Source organism: Mastigoproctus giganteus, chromosome 9 (assembly GCF_048544385.1).
Source record: "Mastigoproctus giganteus isolate SK-2022 chromosome 9, ASM4854438v1, whole genome shotgun sequence".
NCBI classification, from domain to species: Eukaryota; Metazoa; Arthropoda; class Arachnida; order Uropygi; family Thelyphonidae; genus Mastigoproctus; species Mastigoproctus giganteus.
Window position 1 is genome coordinate 85,608,781 of NC_143583.1, and position 26,918 is coordinate 85,635,698.

Consider the following 26,918-nt stretch of genomic DNA (forward strand, 5'->3'; position numbering starts at 1 on the left):
ACAAAACAACAGTGGACCTAACACTGAACCCTGTGGGACTCCCTAATAACATTAGTCCACGAAGAGCAGCACCCATTGATTACCACCCTCTGTCTTCTCCCACTTAACCATCCTTTTATCCATTGTAGCAACTTACCCTTAATACCATTCTGCTCCAATTTGTACAATAGTCTTCCCTGCGCAACAGTGTCAAAAGCTTTCCTGAAATCCAAATATATGATATCAAAATTATTTTTTGCATCCAGTTCCTTTGTAACCACATCATAATATCCTATCAAATTTGTAAGACAACTCTTTCCCTTAACAAACCCACGCTGTGTCTGAATTATTGCTGCAGTCTTGTGTAGATGATCCTGCAATGCATCTTTAATCAGTGACTCCATTATTTTACCCGGAACAGAAGTTAAACTAACTGGTCGGTCTGTAATTACTCGTGTCACTCTTCGATCCCCCTTTGTGAATTGGGGATACATTTGCACATCTCCAGTCCGTGGGAACCTCCCCTGAGTCCAAGGATGCTCTCATAATTATGGCTAAGGGTTTGCTTAGTTGCTTTGCCGCCTCCTTTAATATAAATGGATAGATCCCATCCACCCCAGGTGCTTTTCTTATGTTTAACTTCAACAATTTCTCCTCCACTTTGCTCTCTCAGTTATTACAAAATCATTAAGTATCCTGCTACAATTTAATAACCTTCTGCCATTTTCAAACCTTAATAATTCCTCATGTGTGAATGTAGATGCAAAATACTCATTCAGTTTGTTTGCTATCTGAGCAGGATCATCTACAGTCGAACCATCGATGTCAAGTGGACCAATCAGATTCATCCCCTTCCTTTTAGAGTTTAAATAAGTAAAGAAATCCTTGCTGTTTATCTTAGCATCTTTTGCCAAGGATTTCTTGTAATCTGCCTTCGCCTGCCTAACCTCCTTTGTGACCTGATTACAAACTAGCTTATATCTGCCATAGGCCACTGAGTCGCTTGATAATTTATATGCATCCCATGCATTTTTCTTCCCTGTTACGAGTCTCATTAGTTCATTGGATAACCATTTAGGCCTAATCCTTGAACAATATTTCTTAATAGGTATGAAACTTTTAGTAGCATCCACGATTAATTGAATGCTTCCCACTTAGAATTTACTGTTGGTAACATCGTCAGTTGATCCCACTATACAGAATTTAAAAACTGTCGGAGACCACTGTACTCACCTTTACGGAAGCAAAAACCCTTTCCTTTACCCCTGATGGTAATTAAACCTTTAAGTAAATCCCACATCAGTACCCTGTGATCACTGCCACCTAGTGGTTCCTTTATCTGCAAATTCTTAATACACGAATGATCACTGCTGATAACCAGATCAAGAGTATTACTTTCTCTGGTTGCCTCTCGAACATGCTGCTGCAGAAAACAATCATCCAATAAATCCACAAAAGTCTGACTAGTGTGTGAGTGACCCACCCACAAGTTCCAGTCAATATCTGAGAAGTTAAAATCCCCCATTATAAGACATTCTGATTTGCTAGCCCACTCTATTTCTCTGTACAATTGTTCATTGTACTCATTCGAGTCATTAGGCCTATAACAGACTCCTACTCTATTTTTGCTTTCGCAGTGCTTATATCACACCAAACTGACTCAACAGTGCACTGTTCATCTATATCAACTGGATGCACTTCTTTTGATTTTATGTTTTTCTTAATTAACAGCATAACACCTCCTCCCTTTCTATCCTTTCTGTACACATTGTACTCCACAAATTCCAGTTCAGCATTCCTTATATCTGTGTGACACCACGTCTCTGCTATCCCAACAATATCCGCCTTTGATGTCTTGACCAACACTTCAAATTCATCAAATTTATTTACTATACTTCTAGCATTGGTATACATGCAAGCATACATGCTCCTATTCCTATTCCTAGTTACCCTAACACATCCCATATACCCACCTATGTGCAAGAATCACCTCCACCTCTGCCTACAGCTACTGTTAAACTATTAGTCCTTGTATCCCCCCAAGCTATCAGTTTTCCAACCCACCTAACACTGCATCAGCAAATATTCTTGCACCCTTTCTATTTAAGTGTATCCCATCCCTGTAGAAGCAGTCTCTCCTGTTAACAAGTACAGTCCAGGCTGAAAAACATTCTATCCCTTGAGCCTTGCACAATCTTTCCAGGGCCGAATTGATCGGCAAGGCTCTCATCATATACTCCCTCCTATCGTGTCTGGGCAGAATTGCAGACACTTTCAAATTCAACCCTAATTCTCGGCTTTTGTTCAACAGTGACCTGTACTTGTTAAGTAATTCTGTCGGTCTCCTACTCTTAATATCATTAGTGCCAACGTGTACAACTATATCACCTTTTGTGCCCTTAAAAGATGATATCCGCTCTACAACCTCATCAACCTTTGCCCCTGGCAGACATACCCTTGTCCCGTTCCACCTATCCTTTTTACAAAGCATGTTCCCCGTTTCCCTGACAATAGAGTCACCAACAACTACTAGTTCCTGTGGGACCAGCGCATTCTGCCTTGGGGTTGCCACTGTGTTGCGTGATGACCAAGTGCAAGCTCTGGCGTTGATTTGGGCAGCTGAGAGCCTGATGGGCGCCTCAATTTAGATCTTTTGAGGGCATCCACCCTGTCCTTCAAACTCTCATATAGGCCCATAACAACGCTGAGTTGTCGCCTGATTTCCTTACACTCCTTACATCGCGCACACACAAAGACATTCCCCATGGCAATATCATGTTCCGTTCCAGAGAGTTCGGCAAACATTTCACAAGTTGCACATTTTTTTAGGCTGTGATGAATTGGAGAATCGGCACCCTCAGTTCTCCCCCGAGTTATAGCACTCCTGCCACTTTGTGCCCTTTGCTTTGCTGCTCTAGTTTGGGGCATGATACTTTAAATTAATAAAATCAATAAATTAAATTAATTAAATGTCAATACTACACTATCTAATAGAAACAGTGAAGCATATTACTCTATATAATTATACGTTAGAGCTACCTAGCTACCTCAATTAAAAATTTGAATTCCCTACCACTATATACAAAAACAATGCCTGCAAGATTCGAAGGAAATAACGGTTTTACGTATATTAAGTATATCTACAAAAAATCTTTATCTAAATTAAAATAAAAATAACCAGCGTAACTATATCTATAAGACTATGTATTAAGTACAACATAAAATAACAATTATGTGAATAAAAAGGCAAACACATCGTTTTTTCGGAGCCTGCAACTCACAGCTGTAATTTTTAAAGAGTCAGCGCCCCCCATGAATGGGATCTATCCAGTTATTTTAAAGGAGGCAGCAAAGGAAGTAAGCAATCTGTTAGCCATAATTATGAGAGCTTCCTTGGACTCAGGGGAGGTACCCATAGACTGGAAATGTGCAAATGTGACCCCAATTCACAAAGGAGGATCAAAGGCTGACACAAGTAATTATAGACCTGTGAGTTTAACTTCTGTTCCAGGAAAATTAATGGAGGCACTGGTTAAAGAAGCACTGCAGGATCATCTTGAAAAGAATTCAGTTATAGCCCAGACACAGCATGGTTTTGTTAAGAGAAGGTCTTGCCTGACCAATTTGATTGGATACTATGATGTAGTCACAAAAGAATTGGATGCAGGGAATAACTTTGATATTATATATTTGGATCTTAGAAAGGCTTTTGATACTGTTGCACATGGAAGACTGCTGCACAAATTGGAGCAGTGTGGCATTGGTGGCAAAATGTTGCTAGGGGTAAAGGGATGGTTGAGTGGCAGAAGACAGAGTGGTAATTAATGGACACTGCTCATCGTGGACTAATGTTATTAGTGGAGTCCCTCAGGGTTCAGTGTTGGGTCCATTATTGTTTTCTGTATTTATAAATAATATTGATGATGGCATATCAAGCTTAATGTCCAAGTTTGCAGATGATACAAAGGTTGGCAGGGTTGTTAAGGACACTACTGACGCTATGCTGCTGCAACAGGATCTGGAAAGGTTGAGCAGATGGGCTGAGAGGTGGCAAATGAAGTTTAACATTGACAAATGTAAAGTACTACATATGGGAAGCAGCAACCCCAGAGCAACGTATCAACTCTGTGGTACTACACTGACTGTGGTAGAGAATGAAAAGGATCTGGGGGTAATTGTGCAGGCAGATGTGAAGTTCTCTGAGCAGTGCAGACGGGTGCAAGAGTAGCTCATGGTGTCTTATCAATGATATATAGGAATTTTTCTAGCAGGGATAGGGAGGTGATTATTCCCTTGTATAAGGCAATGGTCAGGCCACACCTTGAGTACTGTATACAGGTCTGGAGGCCTCATTTCAAGAAGGATGTAGAGCTGCTGGAACGAGTACAGAGAAGGGCAACAAGGTTAGTGAATGGAACGAAGGGTTGCTCTTATGAAGAAAGGCTTAAGTTTTGCAAATTACAGTGTCTGGAGACTAGGCACCAGCGAGGTGATCTGATAGAGGTATATAAAGCCTTGAATGGTTTGAGCATGCTCAATGCTGATGGGATACTGCCTCTTGCTCAGAATAATCACCTGAGAGGGCATAAATTCAAATTGAGGAAAGACAGATGTAGGATAGATGTGCAGAAATTTGCCTTTAGCCAGCGGGTAGTTGGTTGGTGGAACAGACTTCCATCCCTTGTTGTGGAAGTTGATAGCCTAAATAAATTTAAGGCTCAGCTGGACAGGTATTTCGAACAAATGGAGGGGTGAAGTTTTTGTTTTTGGCTGATGCTGCATAAGCTTGCTCTCTTGCATCATATGCCTCTACTAATGCTAATGCTAACCCGTGCTGTTTGAAGCCGTGATAAGCGAGGTATTGCTGTATAAGATCATCACAAAGGAACTGGATCAAAAAATAATTCTGACATTAGTATCAGTAGCAGCAAAATAATGCCAGGAAGCAAGTTTATAGAACATCAGCAAAAAAAAGTACCCACTTATTATTATTGTTGCTCTTATATTATTTTTCCCTGATTGGGGGATTCCACTCCGTCACGGGTACTGCTTACAAGTACACAGAGTGATTGTAATGTCTGGTGTTACTGTTGGTTGTGGAACTCTGACTGTCCTACAGGTGTTCAGGATTGCAACACTCTGGAGTTCCTTGTAGGTATTCTCTGTGAAACCTATTGCTGCTAAGTTGCTATGTAGGGTCTTTGGCACCATGTGGGGGGTTGACATGATGATCGGGATGGTCGTTACTTCTTGCATATACCACATCTCCTTGACATCATGTCTCAGGTTCGTGTAGTTTCTAATTTTTTCCTCATGGGTTTTCTGGACATTGCTAGCATTGGGCACCGCTATGTCAATCAGGTAGGTAACATTTACCATCTTGTCCACAAGGGTTATGTCTTGTCTGTTGTGCGGGATGGTCTTATCCGTTATTATGGCGCAGTCCCAGCACAGCTTGTGGTCTGTAGTACTGCCTGGTTTTCTTACTTGTAGTATGGCACACTTTCTTTGGTCAACTGGTATTTCCTCGCTAGCTTCCAATGTATTATCCTGGCTACGTAGTTGGGTCTACGAGCGTACTCAGTCTGCGTGATCACCTTGCATCCCTCGGTGATGTGTTGGATCGTTTCTGAGGACAACATGTGTCACCTGACATTCCGGGCTCCTTTGCGATGTATTTTCTATAGTTTCTGGTGTTGATTACCTAGTCGTGGATGACCAGCATGAGTCCTTCTGTCTCGGGGAAGAGCATCCCACTTGTGAGCCATACATTGGAAGCAATGTTATCGATGTGATCTTGATGGAGGTCATTGTAGTGTCTGACATGGAGTGTCTTCTTTGCCCATCTTTCTAGCTTCATTTCTTGTGCCCTCTGGGCTGGAGGGGGCTCCTCACTTAGGTTGAGTGGGGGTATACCACTTATCTATCTTCCTTATGGCTTGCTGCAGTGGTGCGGTGTTGTTATCGAAGTAATCCTTCAGGTTAACTATCACTGTTTTCTGTTGCTCTATCAGGCACCTTCCTCCCTCTTTTCAAGCTATTGTTAGTCTCTTCATTGCTGATTTCAGGTGGTGTTGGTTGCTCTTGGTCATCATTATTGTTGTCTTTTGCATGATATCCTCTAGCTCAGTGTTAGTCCAATCTATGACCCCAAAGGAGTATGTTAGTACTGGAGCTGCACAGGTGTTTATGGCTTTAACTGTTTTCCCTCCATTCAATTTTGCTTTCAGCAGGCTTCTGAGTCTCTGATGATATTTTTCGGTCAGGCACTTCTTGATTTCCTTATGCTCTAACTGCTGAGCCTGCTTCATCCCTAGGTATTTGTAGGTCTCAACTTCTGTCACAGCTTCGATCTCTTTACCAGTCAGCAGCTGGTAGTTTTGACCGACTAATTTTCCCTGGGGCAGTGTGTGTGGGTCTTGCATTTGTCTAGACCAATTTCTGTCCTGATGTCATTGCTGAATTCTTCGGTGATCCGGAGTAGTTGCTTCTTGGTTACCGCATAGAGCATGATGTCATCCATGTACATCATGTGGGTACAGGTAATTTCTTCCTTCTTTGAGGTTATATCCATACTTGCTGCCATTGAGCATGGTGATAGTGGGTTGAATGATAGACAGAACCACAGTGGGATCAGAGCATCTCCCTGAAAGATTCCTCTTCTGATGGGGATTGGTCTGGTTGTGACATTCTCGACCTTGATTGTGGTACTCTGTTTCACCGTTGTTGCTCCTAGGAAGTTTGTCACTATCGGATTGACCTTGTAGATCTTCGGGGTCTCTATTAGCCAGCTATGAGATACGGAATCGAAGGCCTTGAGGTAATAGTGTAGGCCGTGCATAGGTTGCGGTGCTTCTTGTAGGCATGCTCCATAACTGCGGCATCTATGGTTAACTGCTCCTTGCATCCTTTGCTCCTCCGCTTGCATCATTTCTGCTGTTCGGCCATTATGTTCTGACTCTCCAAGTGGTCTGATATCTTCTTGGTTAAGCAGCTGGTCAAGATCTTGTACGTCGTTGGGAGGCAAGTGATTGGCCTGTATTTCACCGGGTTTCTTGTATCTTTGTCTTTACGCTTCAGATATGCGACTCCTTCAGTGAGAAACTTCGGGATTGTCTCCGGGTGCCTTATCATTTGAGTGAACTGCTCTGCTAGGTGCTTGTGTGTGCAAGTGAGCTTCTTGTACCAGTAGTTGTGGATGTTATCAATTCCTGGGGTTCGCCAGTTGTGGGTGTTCCCGATTGACTGTTTTACTACTTCTTCTCGAATCTCTCACTCTCTCATCTCTTGTACATCCTTGGTTTTCTTCCATTCTACTTCTATCCAGGGGGCTCGGCTGTTATGTCTCACTTCACTGCTCCAGATATTTCCCCAGAATTCCTCCATCATCTTCTTCTCGGGTGGTCCATTTCCTGTTTTCCCCATCTTCTTCCAGTTTCCTGTAGAAGGCTCTTTGGTCCTCATCGAAGATTCAGTTGTTATTTTCCTCTGGGAGCTCTCTTTGTATCGGCGTAGTCTCTTGCTGAGTGGGAGGGAGTTCTGCTTCAGTGTGTTCAAGTATTCTCCTATTCTCCGATTTCTGGTCTCATGTTTGCTGTCTCTCTCTTGAGGATGTTCTTCACCTTTCTAATCAATTTCTTACTTCTATTATCCTGTTGGTACTGGGTCAACTGACCTATCTTGACTCTTAATTCTTCAATCTTTTGCTGAAGTCTTCTTTCCCAAGCTGGCAGTTCCTTCTGTTTTTGGTTCTTCTGCTGCTGGTCTCTTGTTTCTTTTCCATTAATCCTAGTGGCTACTATGGCAGCACAGTATACAGCTGTGTGGATTGCACCATTGTTGTCAAGGTAATGTGGTATTATTTGCTGACTGAGGTGGTCTGGATTTTATTTGGCCTGTGCTTAGGTATCATGTGGGTTCTTGTGGGGTCCATTCCTTCGAATTCTGTTAGGGCCTTCTTCCACCCGTCTTCTCTTCTGGATATCATGACTTTCTCTTTCCACTTCAGCTACTCTGGGTTGTATTTCTTCTTGCTCTTCCTCCTCTGCTTCTTTGTTCTTTGTAGTTGATCGCTCACATCCTGATTGATTTTTTACAAGATGGCAGGAGCTATTAGGTTCTTCGTGACGATGGTCCTTCTTTGGTCCTCTGCTGTTCGATGACCTGAATATCCGAGAATCGTTCCAACCACTTGGTATGTAGTCATGACCTGTACATTGTCATATCAGTCTCTAGCCTGGTTATTTCATGGTATGCTCACACAATGTACATATTCATTTTGATGCTCCACTTCATGCGTTGGCGTCTTCTTCCTTCCTTCCTTCCTTCCTTCCTGGGTGGTCACTAGCACAGTTGTGCAGGAAGCACTTCCAGCTGGTGGGGCTGGATGGTCTTGCCCTTCTCTTATGGTAGCCATATGGGGGACAGCACCACCTGCTCCACTGTCTTGATCGGGAGACTGTCTCCAACTTTTCGAGCCGACCCCTCTGCCTAAGGCCTGAACACAAGTGAGTTTATCCTGCACCACACTCGATGCAGTATGATTAATTACTCACGAGAACTAAAAAAACCCACTGGACATAAGTCAAAGCTAAACAAGTCCACCTCCATAGATGGATGTTATCGCAGGAATTGGCTTATGTCCAGTTATTTGTTATTTGGTTTTTTTTTAGGAGCATTAGCAACTAAGGCCATATTGCTCCGGGATATGCGGTGGTCATTCCTTGACCTTTCCGCATACTCCGTATTTGGTGGTGATGGGCTCGAACCCCGGTCTAATCAAGAAGCATGTGCTACGCACTGCTGCTCCTTCCCACCTGGCTACGGAGGCGCCCCTTATGTCCAGTAGATTTTTTAGTTCTCATTAGTGACACCAGGTGGTGCCACTGTCTGCCTCAGCCATCACTCTGCCCTTGGGGAAGGTAAGTCCAATGGAGCAACTTTTGCAGTCTTTTTTTATTTATTATTATTATTATTATCATCCATATGGTGCAAGTAAGTCTGAGGCTTATGCTGCACCAGCCAAAAAAAATTTCTGAATTACTATGAGTGAGTGAGTGAGTGAGTGAGTGAGAGAGAGAGAGAGAGAGAGAGAGAGAGAGAGAGAGAGAGAGAGAGAGAGAGAGAGAGAGAGAGAGAGAGAGAGAGAAAGAGAGTCAGAAGTAGAAAGGAATCACCAAGGAAGAGAAGAATGATGATATTCAGCTCAGGATCCTGGGTGTGCCAAGCCCATACTCACCAGATGTGAACCCCTATTGTTTCTCCATCTCTTCTAATAAATTGTATAATCTTTATTTTAATACATTTTCTTCCACCCATATTTAAAAGAGTGCATTCAATGTGACATAATTTGTAGAATGTTGAAAAACGACATTTTGAAATCCTCAACATTCCAAAAATTTGTAAATAATGGCTGAAAAGCAAAAGTCTGTAATTCAAAGCCTAAAAGCAAATTTACTTTTGGCTAAGCTGTAAATCAGAACAAACCTGAAAATTTTATCAAAGATTTATTCCACATACATAAACTATCCTCAACACAAGCATAAACCAAGTAAAACTGCACACCAAGCTATATAAAAAATCAAGCATTGCTGCTAATTGCCCAGAGCCCATTCATTGTGACAAAAATCAAACAATTCTTAATTTCATGTTCTTTTACTTTTACAGCACTCATTTATTGACTTCTTAAGAATTGTCACCTATATACCAGGTGATTATAAAATAAGTTTCCCTATTCAGGAGACCCTAGTGTCAAGACACTTAGAGTTAACGCTGTGAAAATCGGTAGGTATATCATTTAGGATATGGGGAAGTGATTTGTAGAAGGAAAAAAATTAGTTAATTTATGCCACCAGGGGAAAAACAGCACTGTACATATGTAAACATTGTTGTTGTTGCTGTTTGGTTTTTAGGAGCATTAGCAACTAAGGCCATATGCGGTGGTCATTCCCTGACCTTTCCGCATCCTCCGTATTTGGTGGTGATGGGCTCGAACTCCGGTCTAATCAAGGAGCGTGTGCTACACACTGCTGCTCCTTCCCACCTGGCTATGGAGGCACCTGTAAACATTGTCATTTACTTCAAAACACGTTACTAATGCAAATGACTTCCTTAGATAAAAGCAGAAAGGCCAACACCACCGTCAATAACCATTATGGCTCTTACAAAAAAAGGAACATACTCTTTTAGTAAAACCGTTCTAACAAAATAATAGTAATACTAATGCAGCACTACGTGAATATTGGAAACTTAAAGGTTTACATAAAGGACCTTTGATATCAGTGAGGCTTCAAAAACTAATAAAGAAATTTGAAGCGACCGACCGGGGAGTTAGGTGTAATTCCGGGCAGGGGACGACCACATATCGGAACGGAGGTAGTGGATGAAGCAGCGGTTGCAATGGTCAGAATGCGAAACACTACCAGTCAGTAGTGCCAGAGGTGTGTCAAGAGACTTGAACCTTCCTTAGTCTACTGTACATAAAGTGCTTAGAATAATTTTACGCTAGGTTCCCACACAAGATGCACGTAGCGCAAGAACTAAGGTCTTGTGATCAGCAACAACAAACAGACTTTGCTCTACGATTTCTGGCTCATATGGAACTTGACAATACATGGGCTCGAATGATCTTGTGGTCTGATAAGGCACATATCACTCTTCATGGAGCTGTAAATGCACAAAACTCCCAAATATGGAGAACTTCTCGTCCATCTGCTGTGCATGAAAGATCACTACAAAGCCCATACATTACAGTATGGTGTGGATTCACAGCACAGACCACAAAATCACTTAAATTATTCACGAACTGTGGACACAAGTTTTTCCAACCACCACTTAAGTTTGTTTACTTCACATCCCCCCAAAAGGCACCAGCAATGTTTTGCAATGCATTATAAATGTTGTATACCTTAGTTTTATTTACCAAGAACAGTTCAGTATAATTATCATACAATAATTTTCTGATAATTATTGTAATAAATAAATTTTTTAAAAGGTTATTTATTTAAATCTTACAATTATGTTCACTATATGTTTGGCATTACGTTTTATAAGGAACTCTATCTATTGGCAACTTTAAGAAATTTTGAATGAATTGTGATGTTCGTTATGGCAAATGTTCATTTTTTTTTTTTTTTCCTTGTTAGTTGTTGGGTAATCAGCTTCTATGGCCATAATGCACCTCCCAAAGTTTTTTTACATTTTACTGTGATCCAAGCCCAAGGCGGAAATCGAACCCGCGACCTTTGGGTTGCCAGGCAGGCACTTTACCTACCTGGCTAGCCCGGTCGGCACAAATGTTCATAAATCGAACATTTGTAAATTGGAGAGTTACCTGTACATAACAAAAAAAACAAAGGCAATCCCAATTATAGAGGATTTGAATTAGTAAAGTCTGAATTTCTGAGGGTTTACTATATGGTAGTAATTATTCTGCTGCATTCAAGGTATTAGTATTAACCATAAGGTGCAAGGAAACTAGAGGTTTTTGCTGCACCAGCCAAAATAAAACACACACACTGTCCGGTCAGAACATTATGACCACCACTGTGTTTTAGCAATTGGTTATTCCGACCCCTCCACTGGTGGAACACATGTTGCAGTGAGAACCAGTAAATGTGATACTGCAGGTTCATGGCGTGCAGTCCACACAAAGTTTTTGATCAACATGGGCAGAGGACATTATCTGGCAGACTTCAAAAAGGGATGACTGTTGGTTATCTGCTGAAAGGTAGCAGCATTACAGAAACTGTGAATCTTGTGGGCTGTTTGCAGAGAGAACCAGTAAATGTGATACTGCAGGTTCATGGCGTGCAGTCCACACAAAGTTTTTGATCAACATGGGCAGAGGACATTATCTGGCAGACTTCAAAAAGGGATGACTGTTGGTTATCTGCTGAAAGGTAGCAGCATTACAGAAACTGTGAATCTTGTGGGCTGTTTGCAGAGTGCTGTAGTTAAGGCATTCCAGGGATGGAAGGATAGTGAACAGAGCAGCAGTTTCTGGAACAAAAGCAGGCAACTATGCCTCATCAATGCACATGGTGAAAATGGGTGGGCCTGCCTTGTGTGAGCCAACAGATGGACATTCATAGAATGGATGGCCATGGGCTTTAACCAGGAGATGACCAGCAGTATTTCCAAGACCACCATCCAACAAACCCTCCTCCATATGGGCTACCAGAATAGGTGACTCATGCTTACAGTCAATCAATGCCAATAACACCTCAAGTTTGCATCTGACTGGTGTCATTGAACACTGAAGAATGGAAAGAAAGTTGCCTTTTCTGATGAATCATGTTTCCTGCTATGCTGTGTGAATTGTAGATGAAGGGTATGGTGACAAACTGCAGAGAGGAATCACTCTGATGTCCTGATCCAACAGAAACAGCAGGTAGTGGCATAAAGAATATTTTCCTAGGAATCTCTCTGAGCCCTCATACTCCTAGACCATACTCTGATTGTTAAACGCTACCTATCCATTACAGCTGACAAGGAACACCCTTTCATGGTGACTGTCTACCCGGATGGCAGGTTTGTTCCAGCAGGATAATGTGCGGTGCCAGTTTGTTTGAGAGCAGTTTGCTGGACACAAAAGTGACTTCCAAGTGCTAACTTAGCTATTAAATTCACCAGATATGAATCCCATAGAAAATCTCTGGGATTACTTGGATTGACAGCTCCTGCACTTGGATCATCCACTATGAACTATTGCAGATCTACAGGACTCAATGATGGCAACATGGTACAACGTACCTCCTACAATGTTCAGAGGCCTTTAAGGCCTCTGAGGCATGTAGAACTGTCTCTACCTCTGCCCTACAAGTTCTATCTGGTTCACTACCTTTAGACTTATATTTAATTTAATATGGACTTTCTAAGGCACATTTAGGGCTAGAGCCTCAAGCTGCGAACAAATTTGGTGCTAATTTGTTGTGATGCTAAAGCACTTTATATATACATATGGACTTTCTTACTTCATTCATAACTGCATCCCTGCAGAATTCAATGGAATTCAAATTGACTTGTCCTCCAGTCCTAAATAAGAAAAACAACAAATTTTAAAAATTCTTCATGGTCACTGGCAACTTTTAGCATTAGTAGTTTTATGAAGCAAGAAAGGAAGCTTATATAGCTTCAGCCAAAAAAAACCCTTTCCCATTTCACTCATACATTCGCTCCAAAAGTCTGTCCACTTCTTCCTTGAATTTATTTAAGCTAACTTCCACAACGACAGATGGAAGTTTATTCCAGCAATCAATGACCCAGCTGGCTAAAAACAAATTTCCGCACATCCACTTGACAACTGTCTTTCTTCAATTTCAGTTTATGCCCCTCAGGTTTGTAATCTGAGCAAGCGGAAAAATCCCATCAGAATTCAGCATGCTCAATTCAATCAAGGCCTTATACACCTCAATCAGATCATCTCGCAGGTGCCTAGTCTCCAGACTCTGCAATTTGCCGAACTTCAGCCCTTCTTCATAAGAGCACCCCTTTGTTCCACTCACCAGTCTTATTGCTCCTCTGTATTTGTTCTAGCAACTCTACATCCTTCCTAAAATGATGCTTCCAGACCTGTACACAGTACTCAAGGTGTTGCCTAACAATTGCCTTATACAAAGGAATAATCACCTCCTTATCCCTGCTACCAAAATTCCTGTATATCACTGACAAGACCCCATGGCCTACTCTAGCATCCTGTCTGCACTTCTCAGAAACCTCCATATCTGACTGAACAATTACCCCGAGGTCTCTTTCATTCCCCACTACCCTGAGTGTAACACCACCCAGTTAGTACATTTATCTGGGGTTACTGCTACCCATATGTAGTACTTTGCATTTGTCAATGTTAAACTTCAGTTACCACTTCTCTGCCCATCTGCCCAACCTTTTCAGATTCTGTTGCATCAGCATACTATCATTACTGTTATTAACAACCCTGCCAAACTTTGTATCATCTGCAAACTTTGACACTAAGCTTGATATACCTTCATCAATATCATTGATAAATATACAAAAGAACAATGGGCCCAACACCAAACCCTGGGGGACACCACTAATAACATTAGTCCACGAAGTGCAGTGTCCATTGATTACCACTCTCTGTCTTCTCCCACTCAACTATCCTTTTATCCATTGTTGTTGTTGTTGTTGTTATTTGGTTTTTAGGAGCATTAGCAACTAAGGCCATATTGCTCCGGGATATGCGGTGGTCATTCCCTGACCTTTCCGCATCCTCCGTATTTGGTGGTGACGGGCTCGAACCCCTGTCTAATCAAGAAGCGTGTGCTACGCCACTGCTGCTCCTTCCCACCTGGCTACGGAGGCGCCGTTATCCATTATAGCAACTTACCTTAATGCCCTACTGATCCAATTTGTACAGTATTTATTTATTATTCAATTTATTACATATGCTTCACCCCTGAACAGCCTTCAGCTAGGAGGCTTCCAGTAGTCTTCCATCTGGAACAGTATCAAAAGCTTTCCTGAAATCCAAGTATATAATATCAAAATTATTTTTTGTATCCAGTTCCTTTGTAACCACGTCATAGTATATAATCAAATTGGATACTCAACACTTGACTTTAAGAAACCCGTGCTGTGTCTGAATTTTTACAGCAGTCGCCTCTAGATGATCCTGCAATGCTTCTTTAACCAGTGACTCCATCATTTTCCCTGGAACAGAAGTCAAACTAACAGGTCTGTAATTACCCATGTCACCTTTTGATCGCCCTTTGTGAACTGGCGATACATTTACACATCTCCAGTCCATGGGAACTTCCCCTGAGTCCAAGGACGCTCTCATAATTATGGCTAAGGGTTTGCTTACATCATTTGCCACCTCCTTTAATATAACTGGATAGATCCCATCCATCCCAGGTGCTTTTCTTATGTTTAACTTCAACAATTTCTCTCTCCACTTTGCTCTCAGTTATTACAAAATCATTTAACTCCCAGTTAGAGTTTGCTAAACATCTGGCCTTCTCCTCCTCGAATAACTCCTCATGTATGAATGTGGGGGCTTAGAGGGGAACAGGTATGCTGTGTGTTATCAGACACTCAGCCTAAAACACTGATGGATCCAATATCTCTCTATTACAGAAGATTTAGGAGAAGTCCGGTTGGCCTGCCTCCCTAAAATCTACTCATGCACACCTTCTCGATGGTAAGCCCTGTTACGTCACTTAGGTGGCAACGAACGTGTAGAGTGGTTCTCTTCAAGACGCCTGGTCAGTGTGAAGAGGAAAAGACGAAACCCTCCAGCATATGACAGCATGCCAAAACGAATGGCCCTCAGTCCCCAGCAGCTTTCACTCTCCCTCTTACGGCAGCGAGAGGATCAGAGTGGAAGCAGAGGGTGCTAAGAATCTCTGGGTACGACCAGGCTGCCATGCACGGAAACTGAACTTGGCCTGTTATAACGTTAGATCACTCATCGGTGAAGACAGGATATTAGAGCTGGAAAAGGAATTAGAAAATGTGAATTGGAATATCATCGGTTTGGCTGAAACAAGAAGAAGAAATGAATCACTTATAATTTTATCAAGTGGAAATCTGCTGTACACCAATGGAAACAGTGAAAGGAGTGAAGGTGGAGTTGGGTTTCTGGTCCATAAAGATTTTAAAAACAACATTTTGGAATTCAAAAGTACATCACCAAGGGTTTCAAGACTAATACTTAAGATTTCTAAGAGGTACAAGCTAAAGATTATAATGATTTATGCACCAACATCGAGCCACGATGATGAAGAGGTTGAAGAAATGTACACCGAAATTGAGTCTTCTAGATGAGCAGAAAACCCACAACACTATTATTATAGGGGACTTCAATGCTAAGGTTGGAAAAAGACAAAACAGTGCAGAAAGGGGAACTATAGGAAATTTTGGAATTGATGAAAGAAATGAAAGAGGTGAAAGACTTGTGGAATTTGCAGAAAATCAAGGGCTGTCAGTAATGAACACTTTTTTCAAAAAACAGGGTGAACAGAAAGTGGACATGGAAGAGTCCAAATGGATTAACTACTAATGAAATCGACTTCATCCTCACTAACAGAAGATACATTGTGAATGACGTTGCCATCCTGAATAAGGTAAATGTTGGAAGTGATCACAGAATGGTAAGATGTACACTTGATATAGATGTAGGAAAGGAAAAAACTGACTCAAGTAAATAATACAAATGTCTTTGAGATAACAGAAGAGGAAAAAAAGCAGTATGTACTGGAACTTAAGAACAAGTTTGAGCTTCTGCAGATTGCTCAGAACCAAGATATCGACGAGGAATATTACAACTTTCTGAAAGTAATAAAGCCCAAGAAACCTATAGGGAAAAAGAAATCCAAAGAAGAAAAAATTAGTCAAGAAACACTTGTCATGATGAACCGAAGACGACAAATGAAAAGCAAGAAAAAAACTGACAGGGAGAAAATTGAGTATACTGAGTTATGCAAAGCCATTAGAAAGAGACGCAGAGAGGACATAAGAAGATTTAACACAACAAAAGTAGAACAAGCAGTAAGGGAAAACAAATGATTTATGCACCTGGCACTGCTGGCATCATTCCCCTGCTCCTAGAGAATTATACAAGGAGCAGGGGAATGATGCCAGCAGTGGGGAAGATGGACTGCAAAGTTGCAACACATTTGACATACCCGATATTCTTCCTGATGAGGTAGAACATGCATTGAAGAAAATGAAGACTCAGAAAGCCCTGGGGGAAGATGAAGTTACTGTAGAGTTGTTAAAATTGGGAGGAAGAGACATAACACAAAAACTGGCAAGGCTCTTCACAAAGTGCATTAGAAAAGGTGTGATGCCTAAGCAGTGGAATAATGCAATCATAGTTTTGCTGCATAAGAAAGGAGATAAATCAGAAATTGGAAACTATAGACTAATTAGCTTGTTATCCCACATCTACAAGTTGTTCACAAGGGTCATTACTAACAGATTAGAAAGAATACTTGATGAGAATCAACCGAAAGAGCAAGCTGGCTTTAGGACAGGATTCTCAACTATGGATCACCTTCACGTAATATCACAGCTAATGGAGAAAGCAAATGAATATAAAACACCATTATGCCTGGCATTTGTGGATTATGAAAATGCATTTGACTCCATACAGCATGAGGCAATGTTTCGGGCACTGGAAAGACAAGGCATAGATACCCCATATATTATGATTTTGAAGGAAATATATGAGAGTGCTACCTCCTTTATTAGACTAGACAAAGACAGCAGGAAATTTAAAATTGAGAAAGGAGTTTGACAAGGAGACACAATATCTCCGAAGCTGTTTACTGCTGCCCTTGAGGAAGCTTTCAGAAGATTAGACTGGTCGCAGAAAGGAGTAATGTGAACAGAGAGTACCTAAACCATTTACGATTTGCAGATGACATTGTGGTCATAAGCCACGATCCCAAAGAATTAGAGGAAAATCTTATCAATTATGCACAGCTAGTAAGGATTTTGGACTAAAGATGAATACGGCTAAAACAAAAGTAATGATGAACAAGTATGCCACAGAAAGGGAAATAATGATTGAAGGAGCAGTAATTGAAAAGGTGGAGTCATATACTTATCTGGGACAAGTTATTAGCTGTAATAATGATAAATGGCTGGAAGTCAAGAGAAGAATAAATTTTGGATGGATAGCATTCAGGAAATATAGTCACATACTGAAGAGCAATATCCCAATTTGTCTGAAACATAAAATAATGAACCGATGTATACTCCCCACCATGACTTATGGAAGTGAAACTTGGGCACTCACCAAAAGAATGGAAGAGAAGCTGAGAACTACACAGCGAAGAATGGAACAAATTATAATGGGAATCAGACTGTTAGATAAGAAGAGAAACACATGGATTAGGCAGCAAACTCAAGTAAAGGACATTCTTATCAAAACTAAAGAACTAAAATGGTCTTGGGCAGGACACATAGCTCGAAGACCTGATGACAGATGGACTAAGAAAATAAGAATGGTATCCAAGAGGAGCTAGAAGAAAACCTGGAAGACAAAGGCAGAGGTGGATAGATGAAATTCATGAGTTTGTAGGTAGTAAATGGATGGCCAGTGCTCAAAACAGAAGGAACTGGAAAGTTGCTGGAGAGGCCTTCATCCTGCAGTGGATTGAAAATGGCTGCTGATGATGATGATGATGATGTATGAATGTGGATGCAAAGTACTCATTTAGTTTGGCAGCTATCTGAGAATGATCATCTAGAGTCAAACCATTGATATCAAGTGGACCAATCTGATTCATACCCTTCCTTTTAGAGTTTATATAAGTAAAGAAGACTTTGTTTTTCTTTGCTTCCTTTGCCAAAGAATTCTCATAATCTGCCTTTGCTTACCTAACCTCCTTTGTGACTTGATTACAGACTAGCTTATACCTACCATGGGCTTCTGCGTCGCCTGATAATTTATATGCATCCCGTGCATTTTACTTCTCTGCCACAAGTCTCATTAGTTCATCTGACATCCATTTGGGCCTAAACTTAGAACAGTATTTCTTATTTAGAACAAAAAGCCCAGTAGCTTCCACAATTACTTCCTTGAATGCTTCCCATTTAGAATTTGCTGTTGGTAATGTCATCAGTTAGTCCCACTGTATACAATTTAAAAAAATCTCTGAGACCACTTTAGTCACCTTTACGAAAGCAAAAACACTTCCCTTTACCGCTGAGGGTAGAACTTCGCTGGTCTGATTCCCGAAAAGGTTTAATTACATATTTATTCCAGAAGTTACATTTGTTAATAAAAACACTTGAAAATGGTTTCCTTCCAGCATATTTACTAGCTTTCTTTTAACAGGACACGGTTCCTTAAATTTTAAACTTTCCATTTCCACCTTTCCAACTCCGAACTTTGTCTTTGCGGTTCTTTCGAGGATTCTACCATTGTTATTTTCTTTTGCGCTATGAATTTCGCTGACAGTTACTGTCTGTCACTGTTTCTGTTACTCCTGCTTAGGAATCTGTCTTCATTTCCTCTCCTACTTTCTTTCAGTCCTTTCAGAAATTTCTCACACTCTTAAAAGATGACAGTTGTTTTCTGAATTATAAACCTATTTTGTGTTTATCAATCAATGCCTATACTTTAACTTTCTTAAATTCATTCATAATTCCCAAATTCTTTCAGATCTTCACCAAGCTTCTCCCCTAAATTTGTTAAATTCTTAAACTTTAAGGAATGTATCCAAAAACTTACTTGTGGCAATCAGTCTGGTAGCACAAATTGTATAAACTGTAACATTCAACTCAACTGTTTGCTCCATATATTTTTACCATAAAATTTAACAATTTGTAAATATGTTCATATTTTGTAAATAGTAGTTAAGTTTATATTTAAATAACAACTTTGTTTTCTTTAAATTTTGTGGTAAAGTATGCTCTTTATCACCTTCAAGGTTTATTTGATTCTAATCATAACTTGAATGTTATTAAATCTCATCAACAATAACATAATTTATGTCATTATCGTGTAAAATTTATTATGTTGAACACCTGTTCAACACAATAAATTTTAATGGTTAATGGTTAAAAATTTTAATGGTTAATTCCCTTCTTTTTTTTTTTCCTTCTTTAAATATGTAATAATTTCTTTCACATAATTATTTGTATATCTGCATAAATCTCTAAATTTTCTTTATAATTTCTTTTGTTGCAAACAGTTATATAATTATTTGTTTGAGGTTGTATAATTTTCTGTCTAATTCCTTTTCTTGCAAAGAGGTGAGTGGTTAACTATTTCAGGTTATCTATCTCTAAATGGTTCTCCTATTTTTAAAGAAAATATAACTCTAAACAAAATTGAATTCCAAATTTAACCTGAAATGGTTTCTTTCATGTTTACTTTTGTTTTTCTACCTACAGGCATGTCCTCTATCACCACAGCAAAACAGGGCGGAGTTGAATTAACGTTCCAGGTGCCACCATTCATCAGACACATACTACAGCAATACCCTGCATAGCACTGTTAATTGGTACTGAACTGTTCCGGGTTATGTGAAACCATGCTGATTAAGGTATAATTATAATGGGTTTTAAATGAATGTGTACCAGAGAAACAGTCTATAAACAAATTATAATAAATCTATAAACAATTTGAGTTTGATAGCCAATTAAAAGGATTTGAAATAAAAAATACTGCAAAAATTTTATTAATGGAAAGGTAACATCATGAGAAATGAGAAAAAAGGTTTATGGTTTATTTAGGTATTTCAATAATGAAGTCTTGTGAAGTTGCCTCTTCTTTTTCTCGGCATACAAGTCTGTAGCATCGAATCCCATCTTGTAAAATTTGCATACTTGATGCTATGTTCAACATTCAGATCTCCATTCCTAATTGCCTTGCAGGCCATGTCAATCCCTTCCCAAAAAACTTTCTCCAATTCTTCTGTTGCCACTTCAGTGTTATCCACTTCAGAATTGTTTTCCTCTTCTTCACATGCAGTTTGCTCATCAATTTCAATGAGAGTTGCATCATCTAAGTCATTTGCATGTGAGTCAACGCAGTCATGTACATTGGCAGTGTCCAAAGTTTCAAACCCCAAGTCTTTTCCGATCTTCACAATGTCTTTGGCAATTGTCTGAACTTGCGATTCAAAACCACTGAAATCATTTGCCAAATGGGACAAAACATGCTGCCAAACAGAATGCATGTTGTTGGCAATGATTTCTAGCCAAGATGCAGATATATTTTCGATCGCATTCCTGATGTTATAAAATTTCCAAAATATTTGTAAAGATGATGATCCCGCTCCTGTTGAAGCTTGAATCACTTGGGAAAAAGTTCGCCGCAAATAATATGCCTTGAATGTAGCAATTATGTCTTGATCTATGGGTTGTAAGAGAGATGTTGGATTAGGTGGAAGAAAGCATATTTTTATATTTTCACTGACATCAGAAATTTCAGGTGGATGGACTGGTGCATTGTCTAAAATCAACAAAATTTTGAACTCCATCCCTTCATCTTTGAGTAACGTTCTACTGTCGGACAAAAATAATTTGTGAACTATTCTGTAAACAATTCTCTTGTAATCCATGCTTTCTTAATGGATTGCCAAATTACGGGCAATATGCTTTTTATGCAACCCTTTAGAGCTCTTGAGTTTTCTGCTCTGAACACAAGTAGAGGCTTCAATTTAAAATCCCTAGATGAGTTTCCACCCAACAAAAGTGTTAAATGATCTTTTGATGCTTTTTATCCAGGTTGGGCCTTTTCATTTTCAACTAAAAAAAGTACATGTGGGCATTTTTTTCCAGAACAGTCCAATTTGGTCGACATTGAAAATTTATTCGTCCTCGAAGCCACCTTCTTCAATGATGTCTTTCAAATCACTGGGAAATCTTGCAGCAGCATCTTTGTTTGCACTTGCACTTTCACCTGAGATACAAACATTGTGAAGCCCAACATGGTTTTTAAATCGGAAAAACCAACCACGACTGGCTGTAAATATTTCTTTAGTCTCCTGCTCTTCATTTTCCTCTTTTTCCTTCAGTATGTTATAAAGGCTCATGGCTTTCGCTTGAATGATGTTTTCACTCAAAGGAATTCTCTTTTGATTACAATCTTCTATCCATATTAATAAAAGATGTTCCATTAGTGAACTTCTTTGCTTAGTTATCACTTTCGTCATATAAGATGCTGTGGAAATTCCCTGCTCTTTATACTGATCCTTCTTTTGAATAATCGTTCACACTGGTACTTCATTCATTCCATTTTCACACGGATCTTAGCATACAATGCACCATCTTCATGGTACTTGATAATATTAAGTTTTTTTTTAATGTAAGCCATTTACGTTTAGTAGCTCCACTGCTTTCATTGCTTTCCCTTTTTTGACTCATCATTTCATATTTAAAGGGGTAAAAAATAAATTGTGAAATGAAAGGTTTGAAAAGCTATCACCTTGTCTCTCAGGATGGAACACTGAACACTGTTGCCACTGAGTGCCTGAGGAGAGCTATTGGCACATGTGCATGTGAGACAATAGAGTTGGCACCTATGTACGCGTGCCTAGACTATGACAATGCAGCATATATGCAGAGCATGGGTCTAAGCTATTATTGTAAATTTTCGACTTAAACTTAGTCAAAGTTTATTGCTTCCTCTGAAAACTAATAAATTTATTATAAGTTAAGATACAAAAATATAAACAGGAGCTTTCGGGGCAATGGAACATTTATAGTTATAAAGCAATAAACTTTTTGACTATTACGGAACCCGATACCAAAGGCATTTTCACAGACAAACTTAATTGAAAACCGTGTTATAGTGAAACCCATGCTGTATGAAGCTGTGCTAAGCGAGGCATTGCTGTATATTATACTATTCGAGATGAGACCGAAATAAGAGAGCTTTTTACATCTCATCTATAATATCAAAAGATATAACAGAAAAACTCTGGAAGGGGCTTGAAAGTTCAACTACAACAATTGGAAATCAATAAAACATTTATATGATGTAGAAATATAAGCAGAAATTACAGCTATGCATATTAATGCTAAACTGCAACGAACTAGAAGAAAGCACTCAAACTTTTCTTGCAAGTTTGATTTGATGTTTCAAGGCTCCTTCCAATTCAATGTAATGTAGCATATATAACACAAAAATATATTGAAAAGGAAAATGCAAAAATCCTTCCACATATGCCTGCACAACAAAAGCAATGACAAAATTGTACTCATTCCTTTGTAAATTATGAAAGAAAAAAATCAAGATAAATAAATTTTTCCCACACATTGAAATCAATAATCATTTGAAAAGTCTGAACAAGGATTTAAGTCAAAGAAGCATACCAAATTTTCTTACCAGGTAAATGTAATGTTTCAATTCCAGTAATTCCTTTTATTCATATGCTACAACAACCTCCAACAAAAATAAAAACATAATAACTAAAGGAAATTAATAAAGATCATAAACAGTTAAAAAAATCAGACTTAATAATAATAATAATAAAAATTCCCATACCTGGCTGGTCACCAATTTCAACATCAAAAAAGCATCTTGGCCTGTACTTCTTTTCCACAGTCATATCTTAAAGAAATTTGATTTGTTAAAAATATATTTTTTAAATACATTTAAATAATTTTCACAATTCAAATATTAAAGTATATCAATTAATCTGGGTAAACCATAAGGCAAACTCAGTGTGAAATTTAATATTAAAATCTCTTATTCAAAAAATCAAAAAGTGCCATTTCAATATAATTTTTTTCTGCTAATATTACAGGTAGAGAGAAAAAGAAACTTACTGAAATTAGATTTCAATTTCAACATGAAGTTCAAATTGTTATTTTCAAGGAATTACATAGAAGAGAAGGCTGTTCTCAAGAATGGGTGCTTTTGGGTCTTTAGGGGGTGAATAGTGGTGGTGAACACTATTCAAAATAACAGAAAAGATGAAAAATAGAAAGCTAGTTCAATAAATATTTTTCAATTTAAGTTTATGGTCCCATTACATGTGTTATACCAGAAAGAATAATAATACAATGATCATTAATTTACTGAATCCATTTAAATCCTTAAACACTTAATTCAGGTGTCTTCACTTCTTAAAACAAGGCTTCCAAGACCTACAAGAAGGTCTGGCAGCCTCATTTTAAGAAGGATGTTGATCTGTTACAATGAATGCAGAGAGGGGCAACCAGACTAATCAAGGACAGACACAAAAGGATACACTAACCATAAAAGAGTTCAGTCCTGCAAATTGCAGAAATTGGAAATCAGACATAGGGAAACAAGGACACAAAACAGTACTCTAACCATTGCCTTATACAGTGAAGATAATCACTTCCTTGTCCCAAAATCCCAGTATCAAAAGATTTTCTGAAATAGTATATGATGTGAAAAATATTTTTTGCATCCAGTTTCTTTGTTACTGCATCATAGTATCCAAATCAGATTGGTCAGACAAGCTTGCCCCTTTTAACTAAAATTAACTAAAAAGCTTTTTTGCTTTTTAGTTAATTTTTGAATTGTGTTTCAATTCTATGGCCACTGAGGTTGTTGCAGACATTCTCAAGGATATGCCAGACAAGCTGTACTTGCTACCTGGGAGTCAAACTCTGATGGAACTGATATTCGGGTGACATTCAAGTCAAGTGGACCCAATTTTGGTGAAGTCCGGATGGTTTGTGACAGCCAAATCCTATGCTTGCACCTTCACGATGGTGGGACTGTTAGTAATCCTGGGTATAACCCCCATGTGCAAGCACACTGTGGGTAACCGCCCAGGTGTGAACCAACGTAAGCAGGGGTCAAGGTGTGGTGCCCACACCACATGGAGGAATGCCGCCCCTCTGTGTTAACAGGCAATACCAGGTGGTAGATGACTCTCATCAACCAGTGCAATACCACCACTTTGCTTATTGGAGGCTTGAAGTGGTGGAACCCATGATTAGTCTCCAGAGCTAAGTTCCTTCCCCATCTCTTCCATCATGCCTTAGGACTGATAACTTTTGAGGTTATGATTGACATCATGGCGAGATCCAATCTTCCTTACATTTCGAGGGTGCAGTTCTAAAACTGCATGCGCAGGCCGGCCGGTAGTTAGTACACCGGACCAAACCTATTGGTAACACTTTAGGAGGCTTCCAGATCAGCTAATCTTGCTACCTCTTCTCTGCCAGATAGTAATTGGAGGGAGTCCGAGTAGTGTGTATGTGAGGGGTATTGTCGAGGCCACATTATGTCAAGGATCTGGTATATTCTTACCATGTGAGTTAACTGGTTTTTGTCAACTGGTCTTACCAACTGGTTTTTGTAATTGGTTATCCAGTTTGCTCTCTGATCGCTCACTGAGGTTGATGGTAGATGGCTCTATGCCATATCCAAAAATTTCATTACTTCATACAGCACGTCCCCCACCCACTTTTTCTTACTATTGAATACACCATGAATTGTCAAACTAATAAAGTAAGCTTATCTGCTAAAAAATCTAACCCTCCCAAACACTCCCTAGTTCATTTCACTAATATACAGGGTTTCAGTTCTAATCTCAACGATGTCCATTTCCACTTCCAGTCTGCCAAATCCCATGTACTTTTTCTGGCAGAATCTCAATTATCGGTTGATTCAACTACTTTTCATCACAGTTGCCCAAATTATTCTCGCTGTATGATTCCTTTCGCCTCAAAGTTGGTACTTGTGCATACATCTGTTCCGATATTCCCTGTCAGAGACTTGGTAATTTGGAATCTCCTCTTTTCGATCTTCTCTGGCTTAAAAACTCTCTACCTCATTCTGTCAAATTCACCTACTGTCTTTACGTTCTCCCACCTCCACTAATCACTTGGAGCTCTTTGCAACTTCACTTTCTCCAGTCAAACTTTCTTAACAGGGAGGTAATTTTCCTTGGTGATTTTAATGTTCACAACTCCAGCTGGCTTCCATTTTCTAGTCACACCAACCCAGCTGGTCAAGATGCTGAGGCTTTTGCAATTACTAATGACCTAGAACAGATTGTTCATTTACCAACAAGAATACCGGACAATCCTAACCATACAGCCAACATGCTTGATCTTTTTCTCACAAACAACCCTTCTAAGTACACGGTCAAAGTGAGTTGTCCATTAGGCCCCTCAGATCACAACTTGGTGATTGTCTCTTCTCCAATGGAGCCTTTATCTCATGGCTATTCTCAACATTGTGTTGTTTGGCATTACAAGAATGCAAAATGGGATGACCTGCGAGACTTATTTTCTTCTTTTCCTTGGTCGGATTACTGTTTCAAAAGTTCTGATGTCAACGTTTGCTCAGATCGTGTCAGTAAAATTATTCTTGTAGGATTGGAATCCTTTATTCCACACTCCACTTTAAAATCGCGTCCTTTATCTAAATCCTGGTTTTCCAATAAATGTGCTAAGGTTGTTCAAGAGAAGAATGTTGCATATCGTAATTGGCTTGTTTCCAATTCTTCAGTTTCATTTTCTGCCTACACCAAAGCTCGCAACAATTGTAAAGCAGTTATTAATCAGTCCAAACTAGATTTTGAACAGGGTAAGAGTAGAAAACTTGCTTCTTGCCTTAATGGTAGCCAAGCATTCTGGTCTCTTGCCAAAGCTATTGGCCACAACTTCTGTCCATCTCTGCTCCCACCTCTGTCAAAACCAGATGGTTCTGTTGTCACTTCAGCCAAGACTAAGGCTGACCTGTTAGCATCTCATTTTTCTTTAAACTCATGTATTAATGATCTTGGTAAAACACCTCCCACCATTCCCAACACACTCCATTCAATGCCTCCTGTGGTCTTCCATCAAAAGGTTTTCAGAAGGATTTTGATGAAACGATGCTCAGAAAGTTCCAGGTCTTGATAATATTTCTCCACTTGTTCTCATCAAAACCTGTGCTTCTGAACTTACTCCCATTCTATGCCACTTTTTTTCACTTTCTTATTCCAAAGGCATTTTTCCTTCTGCTTGGAAAGTTGCTCATATCCAGCCAGATCCCAAAAAGGACAACAAATCCCTTCCATCCAATTATCGTCCCATTGCAATTACTTCTACTCTTTCTAAAGTAATGGAGAAATCAATTAACTGCCAACTCTTAAACTATCTAGAAACCTTCCGTTTCATCAACGATTGCCAGTATGGATTCCGTCAGTGTCAATCCACTGGTGATAATCTGGCTTATGTTACCCATTTATCGACAAATTCAATGGAAAAGTTTTGTGAAAAACAAGCAGTTGCTCTTGACATCTCAAAGGCTTTCGATCGTGTTTGACATAAAGGTCTACTACAAAAGCTTCCATCTTATGGTTTGCCAACTGGTTTTTGTAATTGGTTATCCAGTTTTCTCTCTGATCGCTCACTGAGGGTGATGGTAGATGGCTCTATGTCTTCTAATGCTGGTGTCCTCCAATGTTCAGTTCTTTCCCCACTCTTTTCCTCTTTTATTAAATGACCTTCTATTGACTGGAAATCTTATTATTAGTTTT

At 39.5% G+C, this 26,918-nt stretch overlaps 1 protein-coding gene across 1 annotated transcript in view; it reads right to left on the reverse strand.

Annotated features, from left to right (window-relative positions):
* Positions 1-26,918, reverse strand: part of LOC150080515 (uncharacterized) — a 398,298-nt gene that overhangs the window by 337,540 nt on the left and 33,840 nt on the right. Inside the window, exon 2 of the mRNA XM_090381933.1 lies at positions 22,952-23,017. Coding sequence (XP_090238059.1) covers positions 22,952-23,015 — 64 coding nt within the window. The 5' untranslated portion in view covers positions 23,016-23,017. The remainder of the gene's footprint in view (positions 1-22,951; positions 23,018-26,918) is intronic.